The sequence below is a fragment of the Myxocyprinus asiaticus genome, chromosome 3, assembly GCF_019703515.2.
Source record: "Myxocyprinus asiaticus isolate MX2 ecotype Aquarium Trade chromosome 3, UBuf_Myxa_2, whole genome shotgun sequence".
Lineage (NCBI taxonomy): Eukaryota > Metazoa > Chordata > Actinopteri > Cypriniformes > Catostomidae > Myxocyprinus > Myxocyprinus asiaticus.
Genome location: NC_059346.1, coordinates 41,615,613 through 41,635,461, shown reverse-complemented (window position 1 = coordinate 41,635,461; position 19,849 = coordinate 41,615,613). Strand labels below are relative to the sequence as shown.

The following is a 19,849-nucleotide window of genomic DNA, read 5'->3' as shown; positions in this document are numbered from 1 at the left end:
AGGTTTCGAACAACATGAGGGTAAGTAAATGATAAGAGAATTTTCAGTTTTGGGTGAACTATCCCTTTAAGAATGATTTACATACAGGAGTGACTATTTGAACTATGTGTAAATAGCACCTGCCACACAGCACAGCTATTTGCACTCCAATAGTCTAGTAGAAACACACAAATTGAAGACAAACTGCACCAACTTGTGTCACTGCAGTGGCGTGGGGTGTAACGACGATGTAAATGTGCGTTTTCTGTGCGGACGGCCCAGGTTCTAATCCCCTTTTGCCACTCTTAATATTTCCTTTAATACTATTTATAATAATTAATAAAAATTAATATAAAGGTTTATTGTAGTAAAACCATGGTAAATGGGAAGGTTAGTGTTAGGGGTAGGGGTTGATGTGGGTTGTCTGTGGGACTCTAAATACACACAATAAACATGCTGCAGTGATACTGTATGTTAGTATTTAATTAGGGCTGTAAATAGTATCTGCCACTGTTTGCATCGGGGAGCAAATAGCATCAACACTATTTGCACTTTGTGCAAATAAGATGCTTTTGGTTGCTATTTACACTTAGTGCAAATAGCCTCTGCCTTTACATAACCATTGACCTATAGCTTTACCTGAGACATTCATGAGTCTGAGCTCATAGAACTCATTGAACTCTGGGAGTTTGTCAGAGATGGCTTCAAGAACAATAGGTTTTGTCTTCTCCCCAGTGCAAAATACTATAGAGCCAGATGGGTTCAGGAATTCTTGGTGAGGTTCAAGGTGGGTGTCATTGGCAAACAGCTGCCAATATATTGTGACATTGCCAAAGTGACCTCTGTCTCTAAGAACACTGGGGAGACGAAAAGAAACATGAGTTTACAGGAAATGTTAATTCAAACGCTTCTATACTGATATTAAATGAGAGAGCATTATATGGAAAAAAAATTCTGTACTTTTCAATCATTTCTGATTCAAGTGTCTAGTATGAGACTCACTAAAAGTTATTGGCTCTGCCCTCCTCCACTGGCTTTTGAGTGGGATCCAGAGAGAATATTCCATTGGCATCACCATTGGCCTCAATCACCACTGTAGCAGTGTCACAACCGTACACCACTGCGTCACCTGTCATGACCCATACACACACATAAATGAACATAGTACATAGTTATACCACTCTCACACTCTTATCACATTTATAATCAGCATAACCTCTTTACCAATGCCATGAGTCATAAATGGTTTCAATGATTAAACAAATGTGCCATGATCATCCAAATTTGTCCTGATGCTGGGGATATATCTTATGGTAGACAAAATTATGCTCTGGAATTTGGATTCTGACAAAGCCCTTTTTAGAGATTACATGACAGAAATTATAATTGCTTTAAATATAAAACTGTTAACCTACGGAAAACCAACATGTTTTTAGTGAAATAAACCTGCAACCAATTTATCAGAGCAACGTTTTGAATCAACATTCATTATGAAGACATATTAAACACATACCTGAATACTGTCCCTCAAGGCAATTGGTACAGCCTCCAAAGAAAATGCTCTTGGGTGGGTTTTGCTTTGTGATGTGTGAATGGACAGTTCTGTAATTAACTCTTTTCATGAATGTTTGTGTGTGTGTGTTCCACAATGCACGGATTAGAGAGGGCTTTGAAAGTCAAGGCCAATCAACAGAGCTCTGTGTAAATCAAAACAAATGTTTAATGGGGAGTGTTTATTGGCTCTATGGAACAGAGCTGAAGAGCAGCATTTGTCTCTCAGAGTGGGATTTTAACAAAGCTAATTGGCCAAAACAGACTGGCAAATTAAGTCACCCAAATAACCCATCACATGCCAAAAGTCACTGCAAACTGAAAGCAAACAGAAGGTTGCAATCCACTGACAATCTGGCTAATTAAAACATACACATCCTAGTGAGCTGAACATCAACAACGCAGAGAACATGACAAACCTGTGGCATTGAAAATAACTATGTAGAACAGTTCATCTGTCTCTGGTATGTCATCGTCTGCCACAGCAACTGATATGTTCTTCATCCACTCTCCAAAATCAAAGACCAAGACAGAGTCGTTGCTCAGAGGAGTGAAGTCTCCGAGGGATGTGTCACCATACTCAAAACAATACTTCACTGTGGTCATAAAATTGGCCAGGCCAGCTCGCAGGATGGTGAAATTGGCCACGCCCCCTTCTTGCACCCTCTGAACCGAAGGTTCTGGAGAACATAATGAGAATAAAATGTCATATTTATACTGCTATAACATGTGAGTATACCACACATAACATACCATACCACATACAAAAGAAAGTACTACTGCATTGACTGGGACTGGCAAAGGAGTCTTAGACAGTGACCCCAAAAAGTATTTGGACACTTAAGCCACACTTAAAAATTTAAGAATGTCATTGCATTAGTTAACAAAATATCAAACCAGGAGACAATTATTTTAAATATAGCACAAGCATACTTTTCAAGTTTATGTTTTACATGATAAAAAAATGACCTTCGGTGACCTTCGATGACCTGGTACCACTTTATATTAGGTGTCTTTAACTACTATGTACTTAAGCATTTGATACAGTGTACAATGTTATTAGGTACACATGTGTTGTTGCATTGCACTTATATTGAAAGTACCTGCATTTAATTTCATTTGTAGTAACACTGTTAACCTTACCCCTAATCCCAAACCTAACCCTACCGCTAAACCTAACCTGTACCTCAACCTCAGTAGCAGCAAATGTGAATCTTGTGAGAACCTTGCAGAAAAACATGCAGTTACACAGTAAGAACATTGTATTGTATGTATTTTTATGTACATAGTAGTTAAAGACATCTAATATAAAGTGGGACCAATGACCTTAAGAAAAGAGAGGTTAGTTCTGAGGAAAAAGTCTAGCATCATTTGTTTGCAGATGCCAATTTGTTTGATATTGTATTGCAATGAAATGCATATATTTTTAAGTGTGGTTTAAGTATCCAAATATTTTGGGGTGCCACTGTCTTTCATATCAGAAGTTAACTTTCTTAAATCAAATGAAAACCACTTTTCCTGTTTTGACTTCAAACGAATTCCCATATTGAAATGAATATCAAACATACCAGCAAAATATATTGGATCATCATTCTCACGAATCCTTAGGCTTGCATTCATAATGTTGCCAAGTCTTGCTCCACCCGTTGTGTTGAGAAGGGTGATGGTGAACGTTTCAGCTTTCTCTGGGATCTGCATGAATCAAATAATCAATTTGTAATATAAACATGGTTCTGTTTCATAAATAGAAGCACCTACTCAAGTATGATGAAATGGGAAGGTTACCTCATCTGGCACAGAAAACAGAGTCAGGTTCTTCAGGTTCTCCCCTTCAGCAAAGATGATCTGACCCTGCACTGGACTGATGTCTCCAGAATGGCTGGGTACTAGAAGCCAGAAGACTGACACGTTCCCAAATGTACCCCTGCTCCTCCCAACTGCGTAAGATGCTATTATACAAAATTATGAGAGTTTATTTTAGATTGACAATTACCTAAATGAACAGAGCACCAAAAGGTTAAGAAAAGTGGCTCACGCTGTACTTAAAAGGTCTATGTACCTGAATGAGACTCCATGGCTTTACTCTCATTGATGGTGAAGTCCAGGACAGGCCGAATGAATTCAATAACTCCAAATGGGTCATCACTCTTACGCACGGTAATGCTGACCTGTCTTCGGTTGCCAAGGTGACTAGCTGGCGTGCTGTGGCTACTAAGGACCACTGAATATGTCTCGTCTAGCTAAAGACAAAACATCAGACATTCTTTTAAAACACTTGTCTTTTTAGATTATATTTTGAATTTCTAATAAAAGGTTATAAATAATCTTGCCATTATAGTTCATCCCTTCTCTAAGAGAACTTCCTAGATATTCTTACTCTTTCAAACACAGGGTAAGATATGCTAATTGCAGGACAAAGTTTCCAACATGAAGTCCTGAGGACTTACCTCTGGAATTCCATCAGGCCTTGCCACCAGGGCCACCATCACTTCCCTTTCCCCTGGTGAGAACTCAAGGATTCCTGTGGCCCCATAAAACTGAGCATTTCCAGATGGTATCACTGTGTATCTTATGAGCTGGTTAAGCGGCTTGCCCTGCTCTCTGATCACCCTCAGTTCAACGGTCTCCCCCTCCTGCACAGCCAACAAATAATTGGAACATGTAATATATTTATGTACATAGTTTCAATGTAATCACAACAATGAAAAAGGTCAATGTAACTTTAAAATTGTGAGTTGAATTAGAACTAGCAGGTACATGGGTAGTTGACATGAAATACATGTGGAAAGTTGATATGTTCAATACTCGCTGAGCTACCCAGGCCCCCCCATGGTCAGATCTCTTAAAAGAAAGCCAGATTACTTAAGGTCACTAATTAAACATCTAATGGAGAGACTTTTAATCAATGAAGAAACCGCAATTTTTCCCAATCCCATAATGAAGGGAAAAAAATCCCTCCAGACTGAATGATCTGAGAAAAGACCTTTCCACTAAGTATCTTACCTCTATGAGAAAATGAGCCCCATTCTGTAGGAAGGCATCATTGCGAATAGGCAAGATAAGTTGAGCCTGCGACTGACCCAAATTGAACAGAACACTGTTGACACTGGTACCGTTCAGCACACCATCTCTAGCTCGTGAGGGGTCCAGTGGTCTGGCAGGTATGTAGAGGGCAGTCAGGGTAAGTCGCATCTCTCCCAAGGTACCACCTTCCCGGAGGAAGCTAAGCGAGAGGAATCGCCCTTCTGGCTGACTCTGAATACTCTGGTTCTCTTTCGGATGAAAGCAAAATTGACCATAGACATCATCACTGTTCTGAATGTAAAACACCATCTGTAAAGAAAGAACAATTTGAGTTTCCTTAAAGGCGAGGTTTGTAATTTTTTGCCAATTTTAAAATACTTTCTCCTATCCCAGCTTAAAGTGATAGTTCACCCAAAAATGAATAATCTTATCATTTACTCACCCTTATGCCATCCCAGATGTGTATGACTTTTTTTCATGTGCACACAAATGAAGATTTTTAAAAGAATATCTCAGCTCTGTAGGTCCATATAATGCAAGTAAATGGTGACCAGACTTTTCAAGCTCAAAAAAATCACATAAAGGCAGCATAAAAGTAAACTATACGACTCTAGTGGTTAAATACATGTCTTCTGAAGCAATACAATCACTTTGGGTGAGAAACAGATCACTATTTCAATCCTTTATTTTACTATAAATCTTCACATTTTCAGAATGTGAAAGTGGAGATTTATGGTAAAAAAGGACTTAAATATTGATCTGTTTCTCACCCACTCCTGTTATATCGCTTCTGAAGATATGAATTTAACAACTGGAGTTGTTTGGATTACTTTTATGCTGCCTTTATGTGATTTTTGGAGCTTGAAAGGTCTGGTCACCATTCACTTGCATTGTATGGACCTACAGAGCTGAAATATTCTTCTAAAAATCATTGTCTGTGTTCTGAAGAAAAAAGAAAGGCATACACTTCTGGGATGGCATGATGGTGAGTAAATGAAAATTTTCATTTTTGGGTGAAATATCCATTTAATATGCATTGACATAAGCAATCAATTTGTAAGTTGATTCCTCTGAAATGTGTAACAATGTGGCTCTGTGGTGTTTTCAGAACATTGTTCTGTTTGTTTGAGCATACTGACCAGCCCAACACAGCAACACTGGCTCAGCCAATTGTGTGAGTTTGGGGGCAGGGCTCTCTGTTTCTCCGACCAGTGGAAGACAGAAGCTGTTTTAAAACAATCATAATTTTAGCAATTTTTTAAAGCTATAGTGTGTAATTCCTGCTTCACATACCTACCATCGTTCAAACAAACAGGTTTCCCGTTCTTAACTAACAGCAATGCCATTGTCAAGCAACAAATAGAGCAATGTTTTGAAAGCACCACAGAGCCACAGTATTTATACTTTTCGGGGAATGCCTTGCTTATTTTTTCTTTGCACATTAAAGCTGGGAGAGGAGAAAGTATTATAGCATAAAAAGGTATACACATATATATATACATATATATATATATATATATATATATATATATATATATATATATACACACACACACACAGTACTGTGCAAAAGTTTTAGGCACTTGTGAAAAATGTTGCATAGTAAGGATGTCTTCAAAAATAATGATATAAATACTTTTCATTTATCACTTAATGTCATACAAAGTCCAGTAAACATAAAAACAAAAGCTAAATCAACATTCGATGTGGCCACCTTTGCCTTTAAAACAGCCCAAATTCTCCTGGACACAGTTTTTCTTGGTTGATGGCAGATAGAATGTTCTAAGCTTCTTGGAGAATTCACCACGTGACTTCTGTTGCAGGGCTCCCTGTTCTTCTATTCTAATCTTTTCTATTTGGAAAAGTAATGTTTGGGAGTCTAACATTTATATTTCCTATTGACACACTAAAGCTGAAGATATAAATAACCATCTTAAGACAAATGCTTTTGTGAAACATCTTATGTGTCTAAGACTTTTGCACAGTACTGTATATATATATATATATATATATATATATATATATATATATATATATATATACACACACACACACATACACACACCAGCTCTAAAGTTCCCTGTTAAATTCCCTGCTAATTCTCTGTAACAGGCTGCAATAAACAAATTTCACCATTCATTACAGTCAATGTAACACAAGGCCATCTGTGTAAAGATGCAGAGTGAACTAATCTTAGAAAGTCCTCCTCTTTCATTAGACCTCACAAGAGCATAAAAATAGCATTCATGAGGGAGTTTATTACACTGTCATTTACCCAAGCATCATCAGACCAAGGCACAAGAACAATATTTGCAGCCACAACTGCAATTTTGGATATCTTCAGTGAATTTAGGGACATTTTACACGTATAAGATCCTTACAATTAGTCCTCTTTCATGTTGTAGAGTCAGTTCCATTTAAAGGGAAAGCTCACCCAAAAATTTTAATTCTGTCATCATTTACTCACGCTCATGCTGTTCCAACCCCGCATTACTTTCTTTTTTTTCAGTGAAACACAAAAGGTGATGACAGTCACCGTCACCATTCACTTTCATTTTATGGAAATTAAATGCAATAAAAAGTGACCGGTGACTGAGACTAACATACAGCCTAACATCTTTCGTGTTCCAATGAAGACAGAAAATCATATGGGTTTGGACAAGCAGTGGGGTGAATTTATTTTATTTTTGGGTGAAGTATCCCTTTAAACACATGCATAACAGTGCTCCCATTGATATCACTGGAAGCAAGCTATCACCATTATTCCAACACTTATGAGTAATTGATAGGTTTAAACATAAACAAAGGGTCGGATTTATCCACTCCTTTCACACATCATCAAATGTGCAACAAAAAAAGCTATAAAGAGAACACACACCCACCCATAAGCTCGGGTGTGCTTTATTTTGTGTTGGAACCACATGAAGGGAACACCAAATTGACACTCAGCAGTGTAACCAGCAGCCTGTGATGCTGCTATGCCAGAGAGTCACATGTCTCATTTTACATCACATCCATTTAAACTGAATAGGTGCTGCCCAGATGGTAACTAAGAACCAGCTCTGATCTGTTAACTTCCTCCTTTAGCAGAGCAAAATTAAGAGGAACTTCTCTGCAAGAGAACCTCCCTGGATGTTTCACCACAAACCTCCCATTAAGGTCCAAAAGGGAGCTGCAACCATGGCTGTTTGACAGTAGTGTGAAATCAAGCATAAAGGTCTAGAATATCCTCAAAGATGGTTCTATTTAAACATGTAAGAAAAACAGCCTTGGGGTAGATTCTGAATAATAACTTTTCCTTGTAAAAATTAAAGGGGAGCTCTACAGTGCTTCAAGTTATCATTAACATCAAATGACGCCATCCTTCATAACTGAATCCTCCTCAAATTTGAGCCACCACCAATCTATCATTTGTTATGCCAACAATTTCACTAAATACTTTAAAGACATAGTGTAACCAAAAAATGTTTAATTTACTCACACTCCAAACCCATGTGACCATTTTCCAAACCCATATGACTTTCTGTCTTTTGTGGTAGACAAAAAGGACATGTTAGGCAGACTATTACTCTCAGTCACCATTCACTTTAATTGCATCTTTTTTTTTCTCCATACAATGGAAGTGAATGATGACTGTGGCTGACATTCTGACTAACATCTCCTATTGTCTTCCACAGAAGAAAGTCATATTGGTTTGGAACAACATGAGGGTGAGTAAAGGATGAGAACATTTTCATTTTAGGGTGAACTATCTGTATTACTAAAAAGAAAGTAAAATTTTTTTTTACCTTAAATCAGAAGTCTAATATCAACCACTCACTTCCATAGGTTTATCCACTTCAGCCCCTCCTTGTACAGATCTTGTGATCAGTCTGAGGAGAAAGGCCTCTGCCTCTTCAGGCAGGTTGTCCTGAGTGATGTTTAAAGGCAGTACAGCACTCATCTGCCCCTCAGAAAACCTAAGTGTACCTGAGACAGGTTTAAGGTCTGCAGAGACAGGATTCCTGTCTGTGGAGTTTCTTGTAATATTCCATCTAACCGAAACAGCCCCATGGGTTCCTCCGTTCCTCACAATGGTGATGCCTTCATATCTGAGACAGACAAACATTCAATAAAACAATGAGGAATATTGCAGATAGACATTTCAGGATTAAAGCCCAGGTATACTTCATACGAAATCGAAGAATGAACAGGTGTGATGTAATTTCATACAAAAATTGGCCAAAACAAAAGGTATTTTAGAATCGTTTTGTGGTTCGTAACAGCTCGCCAGCACGAACTTTCCAGAAAACTTTGTACCGGCTGCTAAACACCTTCTTACTGCCATTGGTGCCTGTCATCGGTAGGTGTGTCCTGGAGCTCCACCTTCTATGAGGCTAAAAGCTAATTCCAGTTACGTTGTTCAGTCAGTTAAGATCAGTCAACATGAACACACCGGAATGAAAAATCCCACTTTAACCCCTGCCTACATGTGTACGATCTTTCGCATAAATATATTTTGTATAAATTTAGTCTACAAAAGGAATTAAATCTAATCAAATACTCTTAAGTGCCCATTCACTTTGTTGTTTGATATACTGCTTCACTCATGTGTCATCTGCATCCGAAAGCCATTCACACATCTGCCCAAAGTGAGATCATAATTTTTCTGTCCGTATTCTGCCCATGAATCCTCATTTATACACCCCTCTTTGCAGTAGTATCAGCGTCATCATAAATTACAATAACAGAGTGTAATAGGCACATATTATGGCTCAGTATAACGTGTTAGCGCATTTGCACACTGAATGCAGAATGTAAACATGACAAATTACACATTATCTAATGCATATACATGTATATTACTAGTGGTTAAAACAGCTTTTTTACTAATCGCATGTGAATTCTACACATGAAGTAACTGATCACACATTTTAATGTCACAGTAGTTAAGATTTTACATGTAGTCTTGTGCGTTCTCGTATTTAAATGCTTCTCTAAACGCATCCCACTTCTTTTTGGCTCTGAGCGAAGTAGAAGAAGAACTTTGCTAAGACTATACCGGGGCCTTTACACTGCACACCACTGTCATACTCTGAATGCCACTGCTAAACAACGCAAGTTCTCGTGAACACGCATGTCACTGTTAAAAAACCCTGCTAAAAGACCAGCATAACCAGAATACAATTCCCATGATGGTCTAGGCTGGTTTGTACTGGTGTGGTGCTGGCTAGCTGGTGGACCAGCATAGCCATGCTAACTGGTGAAGCTGGTTGGCCAGCGTGGTCTTTCTGATGATGCTGGTTAAGAAAGTTTAAAAGCCTGGTGCAGACACCAGTACACCATGCTGGGGAACCAGCGCCCAAAACACATCATAAGCTAGTGACCAGCAATGCAGGTCTTTTCAGCAGGGAAAGCTTCTCTAATAACTTTTATGAACGTGCAATATTTTTCCTTCTGTGTTCCTTAAAAGAAAGAACGTCATATGGGTATAGAACGGCAAGGGGGTGAGTAAATTATCAAAGAATTCCTTTAAAAAAATAATGAAATGTGAATGTATTAATGCTCATAAACATTATTGCTAGAGCCTTACCAAAGTAAAATATACTCTACTCACACTTGGGTCAGGTCTTCATTGATGATGAGAGGTTGTATTGGGCAAGGACTGATTGACAGCACTCCATAAGGCTTATCGCTGGGCTCAATGGTCACTTGCACTATACTTGGAGTCAACAGCACCACTTCACCCAATAGTGTCTCTTCCAGAAGAACCACATGGAAAGACTCTGCAATTTCTGGAATGTTGTCATCTGTGATGTTGAAGTGGAGATCTGTTTCATGGACCCCTGGAGGGAAAACAACCATACTCTCTTTCTGTAGATCCACAAAGTCTGCCAACAGCGTAGCACTAGCCGCCCCATTGCCTGTAATGACTGTGAAGGCCACAGATACTGTTCCGTCATCAGAACCAGTTAGAAGACCATCCTCAGTTCTGCCATGTGTAACAGTGAGAGAGATGACACCGATGTGCTCCGGCACAGTGAGAGTGGACTTGGAGAAACGGACAAGAGCATCGTTATGGGAGATCTTTATCTGCACGCTGCTTCTGTTAGGATTGAGCAAAGCTCCTCCAGCTGCTTCTGTCAACTGCACTGTGAAGGTCTCATCATCTTCTGGAAGCTAGTGGAGATATGAGATTTAAAAAAAGCCATTTAGGAACATACATTATTGTTCCAATGTTGATGTCATGTTGCATGCCATCATTATACATGTGCTTTCTATAATGCCAATGCAAAGTGGCAAAAAACAGTACCTTGTCATCTTGTATCATGATGCTGAAAACCACAACACCACAACCAGAAGGAATGGTAATGTTTCCTATGTCTGGACTGAGATCCTCACTGGCAGGATTTGGACCTCCAAAAATCTATGAATTAAAAAATAGACATATAAATTTGCACAGTAAAGTTGTAGTATAATCTACAGTGTCATTATTCAAAACAATGTCATGAAACACTTTAAAGACTTTTCCTCTCATCCAAGAGTTTTCAACAAAAATTTTGAGTGGAGTTACTTACTGGCTGGTGATGTTGCTTACCTCAAATTTTAGAGTCACAGTGCCATAGGTTCCCTTCTCTCGGAGGACAGTCAGAGGCACATACTGGCTTCTACCCCTTGGCTCCTCCACAGTAATGAGAGAGGTCTACACAGTAGAAAAAAAATGTTATTATTATTCAGTTAGGTATTTTAACAACCCAGTGCTTCAAGTCCTTAGATATGTACCATCAGAATTAGAAATTAGTGACATTAGGAACTACTTTAACAGATTATGAGAAGTTTTCCAATCATGTTGTAATAGTACAGTGAAATTATTGACGCAATTTGAAGCTCAATCCTGCAAGATTTTCACACTATGCACATAAAACAGTAATAAAACATTTTATAACTGTAAGTTAAAGGGGTTTTTTGTAAGTTAAAAGTGCTGTAAGCTATTTCAGTTGTTTTGCTAACTTCAGCCAACTCCAAAACTCCACCCTCCAAAGACATGTCAACTAGCCTGATGTCAGCAAACTTGAACATGCAATATTTCGTGATTGACAGGCCGAAGGTTTTTTTTAATTGGCTAATTGACTTTAAAAAAAATGCCAGATCGCTGCTTTAACTATTAATTTTTTATTAATTTTTTTGCTGTACACAAAGCCTAGGGTTGTCACAGGCTAAGTTCAGAATTGCATACCACCATACAACTCTTTTTATTTCTGCCGCATTAATACGTATTCTTAATAAGTATTCTGCAAGAGTACTGAGAGTGGTATGGTAATATGCTATCCCAAACACGGCCACAAAGTTGTGATTTCTCAGGACACAATTTCAGTCATATCTGTCAGACAAAGTAGTAGGAACATTTTATGTGCAGTATTTTTAAACAAGAAATGCTGTTCTTGAACATTTACTGCTCTTGAAATAAGCTTGTTTTAGAAATGTGTTTTTAAAGAGGACAAATATTGATGTAAATGTGATATATTGAACACAGTTGTCCCTATGACAACCCCTCGAGTTTAATTACCCCCCAACAAAACAAGTGAAAATAGCTTACAGTCACCCCGTCACCTCCCCAGTGTGCTCTAAACAGCCTCTCCCTGGTGCTCATTGAGGAAATGATGGAGAAAGTCTTACTGAGTTGAAGGAAATTATTCCAAAGGCATTGTCATTGGACAGGATGATGATGGTGGCCGTATTTGGAGTTCCCAGCATCACGCCATTTGAGGAGCTCTGAAAAAAAAAAAAAAAAAAAAAAGAGCATCCCATAAGTGAATCTGATCTTAGAACTAAAGCATTTAATATGCGTATATGCAGTTTATGATTCTAAGTTCCAGGTTTAGAGTGTCTATCTACACTATGTGCAAATAGACCATCTTGTTGGCAGAGGCTATTTACACTAACTCCGCCCACCACAGCTCAGACCAAACTCAAGACAGCCACGACAGATTTATTTGGGGTCAACTGCTGATCAAATGAAGGTGGGCATATTTGAATTTTTCACGATGGGGCAGACACATTAAACTGGGTAACGGTTTACATATTTAATGGATTAAGATATTGTATAATTAAGTGAATATTTGTGCTCCAATAGTCTGGTGAAAACAGGATTTTATGACAAAAAGCCCTCATATGCAGCTGTAGTAGCTCTGGGTGTAATGATGGTATGTGTATGTATTGTCACACTGGAGATCCGGGTTCGAATCTCACTCCTTGATGGTCTTTTTCCCATGTCTCTGCTCTTAATATTTCCTACAGTACTACTTGTAGAAATAAATAAAAGAGATTTCTTGCAGTGATTTGTTCACAGTGAAGGTCAGGGTGTTGAGAGAAGGATTTGATCGGGATAAAATTAATCATGGTTTTACTGTAGTAATATTGTAGTAACCATGTGTTTTGGTGGAAACTATATAGTTCTGATGTACTAACCATGGTGTTACTACAGTAACATGTTGTTAAGGGTAGTTAATAATAACCATGTTTAATTTTGTGGTAACTAGGGAGCCACGTGACGCCATGCGAAGGGCAGACGTGTGAGAGACAGCTCTGCGCACTTTGCTAATTTTTTTAATTATTTTCATGATATAATCCAGTGAAATTCGATACACCCAGTTACACATTTACTGTTTGAGGTAAACATGGCAAAGAAGTCAAAATCCTCTGGCTCTGAAGACATTAAAAGACACTTACAGGTTCAAGATGAAAGCCCAGACAGGCCTGTGGACCGGGGACTCGATCTGGATGGCGCGGCGGGAGAGGAGATCCAGCATCAACTGTACAACATGTCGGTGATGTTGACGAAGGTACTTGCGGACTTGGAGGATCTTGCTGTAATACGTCGATCGATTACGGTGATGGAAAAAAAAATTCTCTGAGCTAGTCACAAGAGTGACAGATGTTGAAAAACAAATCGATTATTTGGAGGCATCAGAGAGGGAATTAAACGCTAATCTGACCGCGACCAAAGTTGATTTGGAACGTGTTCTTGAAAAGTTTGAAGATCTTGAGAATAGAAGCCGCAGGAATAACATTCGAATTGTTGAAATTCCTGAGCATAAGGAGGGCAGAGATTTGATGAAATTCCTAGACGAGCTTTTCCCGAGTCTACTCGACAAAACAGGCCACAAGCTGGAAATCGAGTGAGTTCATAGAGTCCCAGCTCACAGATCTGCTGAGGGAGAAAGGCCCCGATTGATTCTGGCCAAATTTTTGAGATCATCCGATAAAGATCTTGTGTTGCGCCAGGTGAGGAGCAAAGGAAAGATTTCTTGGAAGAATTACAATATTTTCTTGTTCCCGGACTTTGCGAACTCGACAAGAGAGAAACGCGATCGGTTTAAGGAATGCAAGAAACTCTTACATCAGCGGAAGATCATTTTTGCTCTGATGTTTCCAGCCAGACTGAGAATAAACACCAAGGATGGCAGCAAAGTATTTACATGTCCCAATCAGGCAATGTGTTTTATTGAAACAATGAGTGAGTTTTTGTTGTGAGTGGATTGACTCACTGTACATACTCTGGCTTTCGGAGGAAGCTGGGCACCATTTTTGTTTCTTTTTGCATTCGCTCTGCCGAGTGGTTGGAGTTTGTTTTGTTTTGTGGATTAACACTTTTCCTTAAAGAAACTTTTGCATTGACGGTAGATCACTTTTACAATGAAGTTCCCGGGCAGAATAGACACTACGGATGACCGCAAAATATCGACATGTCCACACAAAGGATGTCTTTTATAAAGTTGGCAGACTGTGTAAATCATGGGATATACTTTTATGCGGCCTCTGAGTGAATTGACTCTTGACCATCCGAGGAACCGGGATGCGTGTTTTGTTTCCTTTTGTGCTGGTCCCACCTAGCGGTTGGAGCTTGTTTTGTTAAATAACACTACTTCGGGACAGTTATGGATGAATCTGTCAGTTCCTTGTGCTTATGCCTCCTGTTGGCTGGAGTATGATTTGTGGAGTATTTTCGTGGGACATTGGAATGATTATGTCATCTGCTGCACTCATCAGCTGGCTCACTGAAGATTAGTTTGTCTGACCGAGGAAACTGAAAGGAACACACCTTTGTGACAGTTCTGTGAATGAGTCTACACATTCTTTGTGTTTATTCTGCCTATTGGCTGGGGTTTGTTTTACAAAATATTTGATGTTATGTAATTTTGGCAAAATTGAGCAATCCGATGGCAAAGTTGTCGCGGGGGTTCTCGTAGGCATACATGGACTCTTTGAGTTTAAAGGGCTTGACGGCGGTTGGCGCAGGGTTAATGCGCACGTTTTTCTTTTTTCTATTTGTTTCGTTCGGGGGGAAGTTCGGGGTTTTATTGTTGCATTAATGTTGAAATGTGGTCTTCATCATTTTGTCTTTGGCACACAATTTATTTTTTCTATTATATCAAAATGTCAAATGTTAATATGAGTGTACTATCTCTCTCCACATGGAATATGAATGGGTAGGGACATCCCATAAAAAGAAGGAAGGTTATTTCTTTTCTTAAACGTAAGAAATATGATATAGTGTTTCTTCAAGAAACGCATCTTTCCCCGCAGGAAGCTGAAAAATTTGGGAAGATATGAGGTGGACATGTTTTCTTTAGTGTTGGCTCAAGTATGAGCAAGGGAGTTATTATATTGGTAAATAAACATTGACAATTCAAATGTCTCAAACAGTTTAATGATAAATTAGGAAGAGTCATTATTGTTTTAGCAGAAATTCAGTGGCAAAGTCTTTTTTTTGGCTAATATTTACGCACCTAACGCTGATGATCAGGGCTTTTTTATAGATCTTGAAGGGATGTTGCAAGCCACTGGCACCCCTCATGATATCATTTTGAGAGGAGACTTTAATCTTTTGATGGACTCAGTCCTTGATCATAGTGAAGCAAAAGTGTGTAAGCCCCTTAGAGCAACATTGACGCTTCACAGGATGCGTAAAAATCTTGGTCTTACAGATATCTGGAGACTTTTGAACCCATCTGGTAGAGACTATACATTTTTTTCATCAGTCCATAAGATTTATTCTAGAATAGATTTTTTTTTATATCCAAATCCCTCATTTCATCTGTTGTTGATTGCTCAATTGGAAACATTTTAGTCTCGGATCACGCCCTGGTGAGTTTAGAGGTGTTGCCACATATAGAGAAAAATAAATCATATAGTTGGCACCTTAATGTATCCCTTTTACAAAATCCTGATTTCCAACAAATGTTAAAGACTGAAATCAATATTTATATGGAGACCAACTGGTCCTCGGTATCCTCTGTGGACGTAGCTTGGGAGGCACTTAAGGCAGTTCTTAGGGGTCAGATCATACAGTATGCCTCATTCATCAAAAAATCCAAAGCACGAGAACTCGTGGAGTTGGAAGGAAATATTAAAAGTGCAGAGGCAGAGCTGAAGCACAGTATGTCATCTGATGGCCTCAGAGAATTGACCCGAACCATGAGATCTTGCTAAACTGAAGACTGATCAAAAGAATCGCTCTTGATTCTGAGATAACCTTGTAGGAGCTTGACGAGGTAATAAAGTCCCTACCTACTGGCAAGGCTCCGGGGCCAGATGGTTTTGCCGCAGAATTTTTTAGATCCTATGCTACAGAACTGGCTCCACTTTTGTTAGAAGTTTATACTGAATCATTAAAGAATGGAAAGCTTCCTCCAACCATGACACAAGCCCGGATCAGTCTGATTCTTAAAAAGGACAAAGATCCAAGTGAGTGTAAATGTTACCGTCCAATCTCCCTGATCCAACTAGATGTAAAATTTTGTCAAAAATTTTGGCTAACCGATTAAGTAAGGTTATCTCTTATACATATAGATCAGGTGGGGTTTATTCGGGGCCGTAGCTCTTCTGATAACATCAGGCATCTCATCAATATCATGTGGTCAGTAGCGAATGATCAGTCACCGGTTGCTGCCATCTCACTTGACACCGAAAAGGCGTTTGATATGGTAGAATGGGATTATCTTTTTAAGATTTTGGAAATGTATGGGTTCGGGAGAACATTTATTGTTTGGATTAAGTTACTTTATGAACACCCTGTAGCAGCAGTACAAACAAATGGATTAATTTCAGATTATTTTACTCTGGATAGGGGCACTCGGCAGGGTTGCCCTCTTTCCCCATTATTGTTCTGTCTTGCCCTGGAACCATTAGCAGCCGTGATAGGAAAGGATGATGATTTTCCAGGGGTGGTTGTGGGAGGTGTGGCACATAAGCTTCTGCTTTACGCAGATTATATTTTATTATTTGTCTCTGGACCTACTAGATCTATGCCTTGCCTCCACAGAATTATTCATTCCTTTTCCAAGTTCTCAGGATACAATTCAATTGGTCTAAATCCGAAGCTTTGGCACTGACAGCGTACTGTCCAGTAACGGCTATCCAGCTGGGCACATTCCAGTTGCCCAAACAGGGCATTAAGTATTTGGGGATTTTATTCCCAGCAAATTTGTCTGATTTAGTTAGTGTTAATTTTGACCCTTTAATAAAAAGGTTTTCGAGCGATGTGGGCAAGAGGGCTTCATTACATTTATCGATGATTGGGAAGGTTAATGTTATTAAAATGAATTGTATTCCAAAATTCAACTACCTGCTACAATCTTTCCCTGTAGATGTCCCCCTCTCTTATTTCAAGCAATTTGATAGCATAGCGAAGTCCTTCATTTGGAATGGCAAACGTCCCAGATTGCATTTTAATAAGTTACATAGGCCGATAGACAAAGGTGGGCTAGGCCTACCCAAGATTTTGTTTTATTACTATGCGTTCAGTCTCAGACATTTGGCTCATTGGTCAATTCCACCTGAGAGAGCCCCTCCCTGGTTTGTCATTGAACAGGCAGTTCTTGCCCTTATTTCACCATTACAAAGCATCTCTATCAAACTAATTGGAAAAGTTAAGCTACACCCCATTATTTTGCATTTATACTCGGTATGGACTAAAGTGTCCAGATTGTTTAAATTGGACACTTATTTAAATGTTGCCTCGACCATATGGCAGAACCCAAGATTGTGTATTGGCAAGTCCCCTTTCTGCTGGCCAGAGTGGATTGTGAGGGCGGTTGCTACACTCGGTGACCTATATGAAAGTGGAGTGTTGAGATTGTTTGAAAACTTGGGCTAACATTTTGGGATCCCCAGACCTGAGTTTTATAGGTATATACAACTGCGCCACCTGCTTTGTACTATTTTTGGGAGTAGCACACACCCCCCTAAGGAGGCAGATGCTTTGGGAGAGGTGATTGGGGCTTTTGGAAAAGGTCATGAGGCATCAGTGTACTACTCCCTGTTAATTCAGAGTCTGGAGGACGGAGCCTTAACTTCTCTCAAGAGAGTATGGGAGAAAGATTTCAACTTGGCATTGGAGGAAGGAGTGTGGGCTAAGATTCTTAAAAACGTTAAGTCTGCATCTAGAGATGCAAGGGTGCGTCTTATACAATTCAAAATTTTGCATAGATTTTACTGGACCCCCTCTAGACTGTATAGGCTTGGTCTTAAAGACACACCCACCTGCTGGAGATGCCAGTTGGAAGATGGAGTTGATGCATATGAGACCGCTTCAGCACTGGCTTCAGACTCGAGTCCCGAGATGGGCATGGCACCGCGGGACACATCGCGTGGCCATCACACTGATCTGTCACCGCCTCTTCAGCCCTTGGACCGACATGGCATTTCTACGGGCAGAGGTTCCCCTAGAGCAGGTCTTCAGGCGTGTCATGGTTACAACAGACGCCTCCAAGATGGGCTGGGGCGCCATATGCAACGGGCACACAGCCGCCAGCTCTGTTGGCACATCAACTGCCTAGAGTTGTTGGCAGTACTGCTCGCCGTGCGGAGGTTTCGGCCGTTGATCCAGGGCAAGCATGTGTTGGTCCGGACGGACAACACAGCATCGGTAGCGTATATCAACTGCCAAGGCAGTCTACGCTCCCACTGCATGTCACAACTCGCCTGCCGTCTCCTCCTCTGGAGTCAGCAGCACCTCAAGTCACTACAAGCCACTCACATCCCGGGCGACCTCAACACCGCAGCGGACGTGCTGTCACATCAGGTTACCCTCAGGGGAGAGTAGAGACTCCACCCTCAGGTGGTCCAGCTGATTTGGAGTAGATTCGGTCAAGCACAGGTAGACCTGTTTGCTTCCTGGGAATCCTCCCACTGCCCGCTTTGCCCTGTCCGAGGCATCCCCCGGTATAGATGCGCTAGCACACAGCTGGCCCCCTGGACTACGAAAATATGCATTTCCCCCAGTGAGCCTACTTGCACAGACCCTGTGCAAGGTCAGGGAGGATGAGGAGCAGATCATCCTAGTAGCACCCTACTGGCCCACCCAGACATGGTTCTTGGATCTCACGCTCCTCGCGACAGCCCCCCTGGCGAATTCCCCTGAGGAAGGACCTTCTTTCTCAGGGACGGGGCACTATCTGACACCCGAGACCAGACCTCTGGAATCTCCATGTCTGGCCCCTGGATGGGACGTGGAAGACATAAGTGGCCTACCACCCGCGGTGGTAGACAGGATCACTCAGGCTAGGGCTCCCTCTACAAGGCGCCTGTATGCCTTGAAGTGGTGTCTGTTCGTTAAATGGTGTTCTTCCTGACGCGAAGACCCCCAGAGATGCGCAGTCGGATCAGTGCATTCCTTCCTGCAGGAGAGGCTGGAGGGGTGGCTGTCCCCCTCCACCCTGAAGGTGTATGTAGCTGCTATTTCAGTGCATCACGATGCAGTAGATGGTAAGTATTTGAGGAAGCACGACTTGATCATCAGGTTCCTGAGAGGTGCTAGGAGGTTGAATCCCTCCAGACCGTGCCTCGTCCCCTCATGGGACCTCTCCATAGTCCTTCAGGGTCTACAGAGAGCTCCCTTTGAGCCCTTGGAGTCAGCTGAGCTTAAGGCACTTTCTTTGAAGACTGCCCTCCTGACTGCGCTCACTTCCACCAAAAGGGCAGGGGACCTGCAGGCATTCTCTGTCAGCGAATCGTGCCTGGAGTTCAGTCCGGGTTACTCTCACGTGATCCTGAAACCCCGACCGGGCTATGTGCCGAGGTTCCCATGACTCCTTTTAGGGATCAGGTGGTGAACCTGCAAGCGCTGCCCCAGGAGGAGGCAGACCCAGCCTTGGCGTTGCTGTGTCCGGTGCGAGCTTTACGCATCTATTTGGATCGCACGCAGAGCATTAGAAGCTCCGAGCAGCTCTTTGTTTGCTTTGGTGGACAGCGGAAAGGAAGCGCTGTCTCCAAACAGAGGATCACCCACTGGGTCATCGACGCCATCACGATG

The 19,849-nt window shown here is 40.7% G+C and overlaps 1 protein-coding gene across 1 annotated transcript in view; it reads right to left on the bottom strand.

The window, feature by feature from the left end:
- The window catches only part of LOC127420663 (adhesion G-protein coupled receptor V1-like), a 213,783-nt gene that overhangs the window by 182,334 nt on the left and 11,600 nt on the right, over nucleotides 1-19,849 (bottom strand). Inside the window, 13 exon segments of the mRNA XM_051663101.1 lie at nucleotides 619-836; nucleotides 982-1,108; nucleotides 1,950-2,210; nucleotides 3,099-3,222; nucleotides 3,316-3,479; nucleotides 3,590-3,770; nucleotides 3,978-4,473; nucleotides 4,475-4,863; nucleotides 8,375-8,645; nucleotides 10,151-10,713; nucleotides 10,847-10,960; nucleotides 11,132-11,236; nucleotides 12,211-12,306. Coding sequence (XP_051519061.1) covers nucleotides 619-836; nucleotides 982-1,108; nucleotides 1,950-2,210; nucleotides 3,099-3,222; nucleotides 3,316-3,479; nucleotides 3,590-3,770; nucleotides 3,978-4,473; nucleotides 4,475-4,863; nucleotides 8,375-8,645; nucleotides 10,151-10,713; nucleotides 10,847-10,960; nucleotides 11,132-11,236; nucleotides 12,211-12,306 — 3,109 coding nt within the window.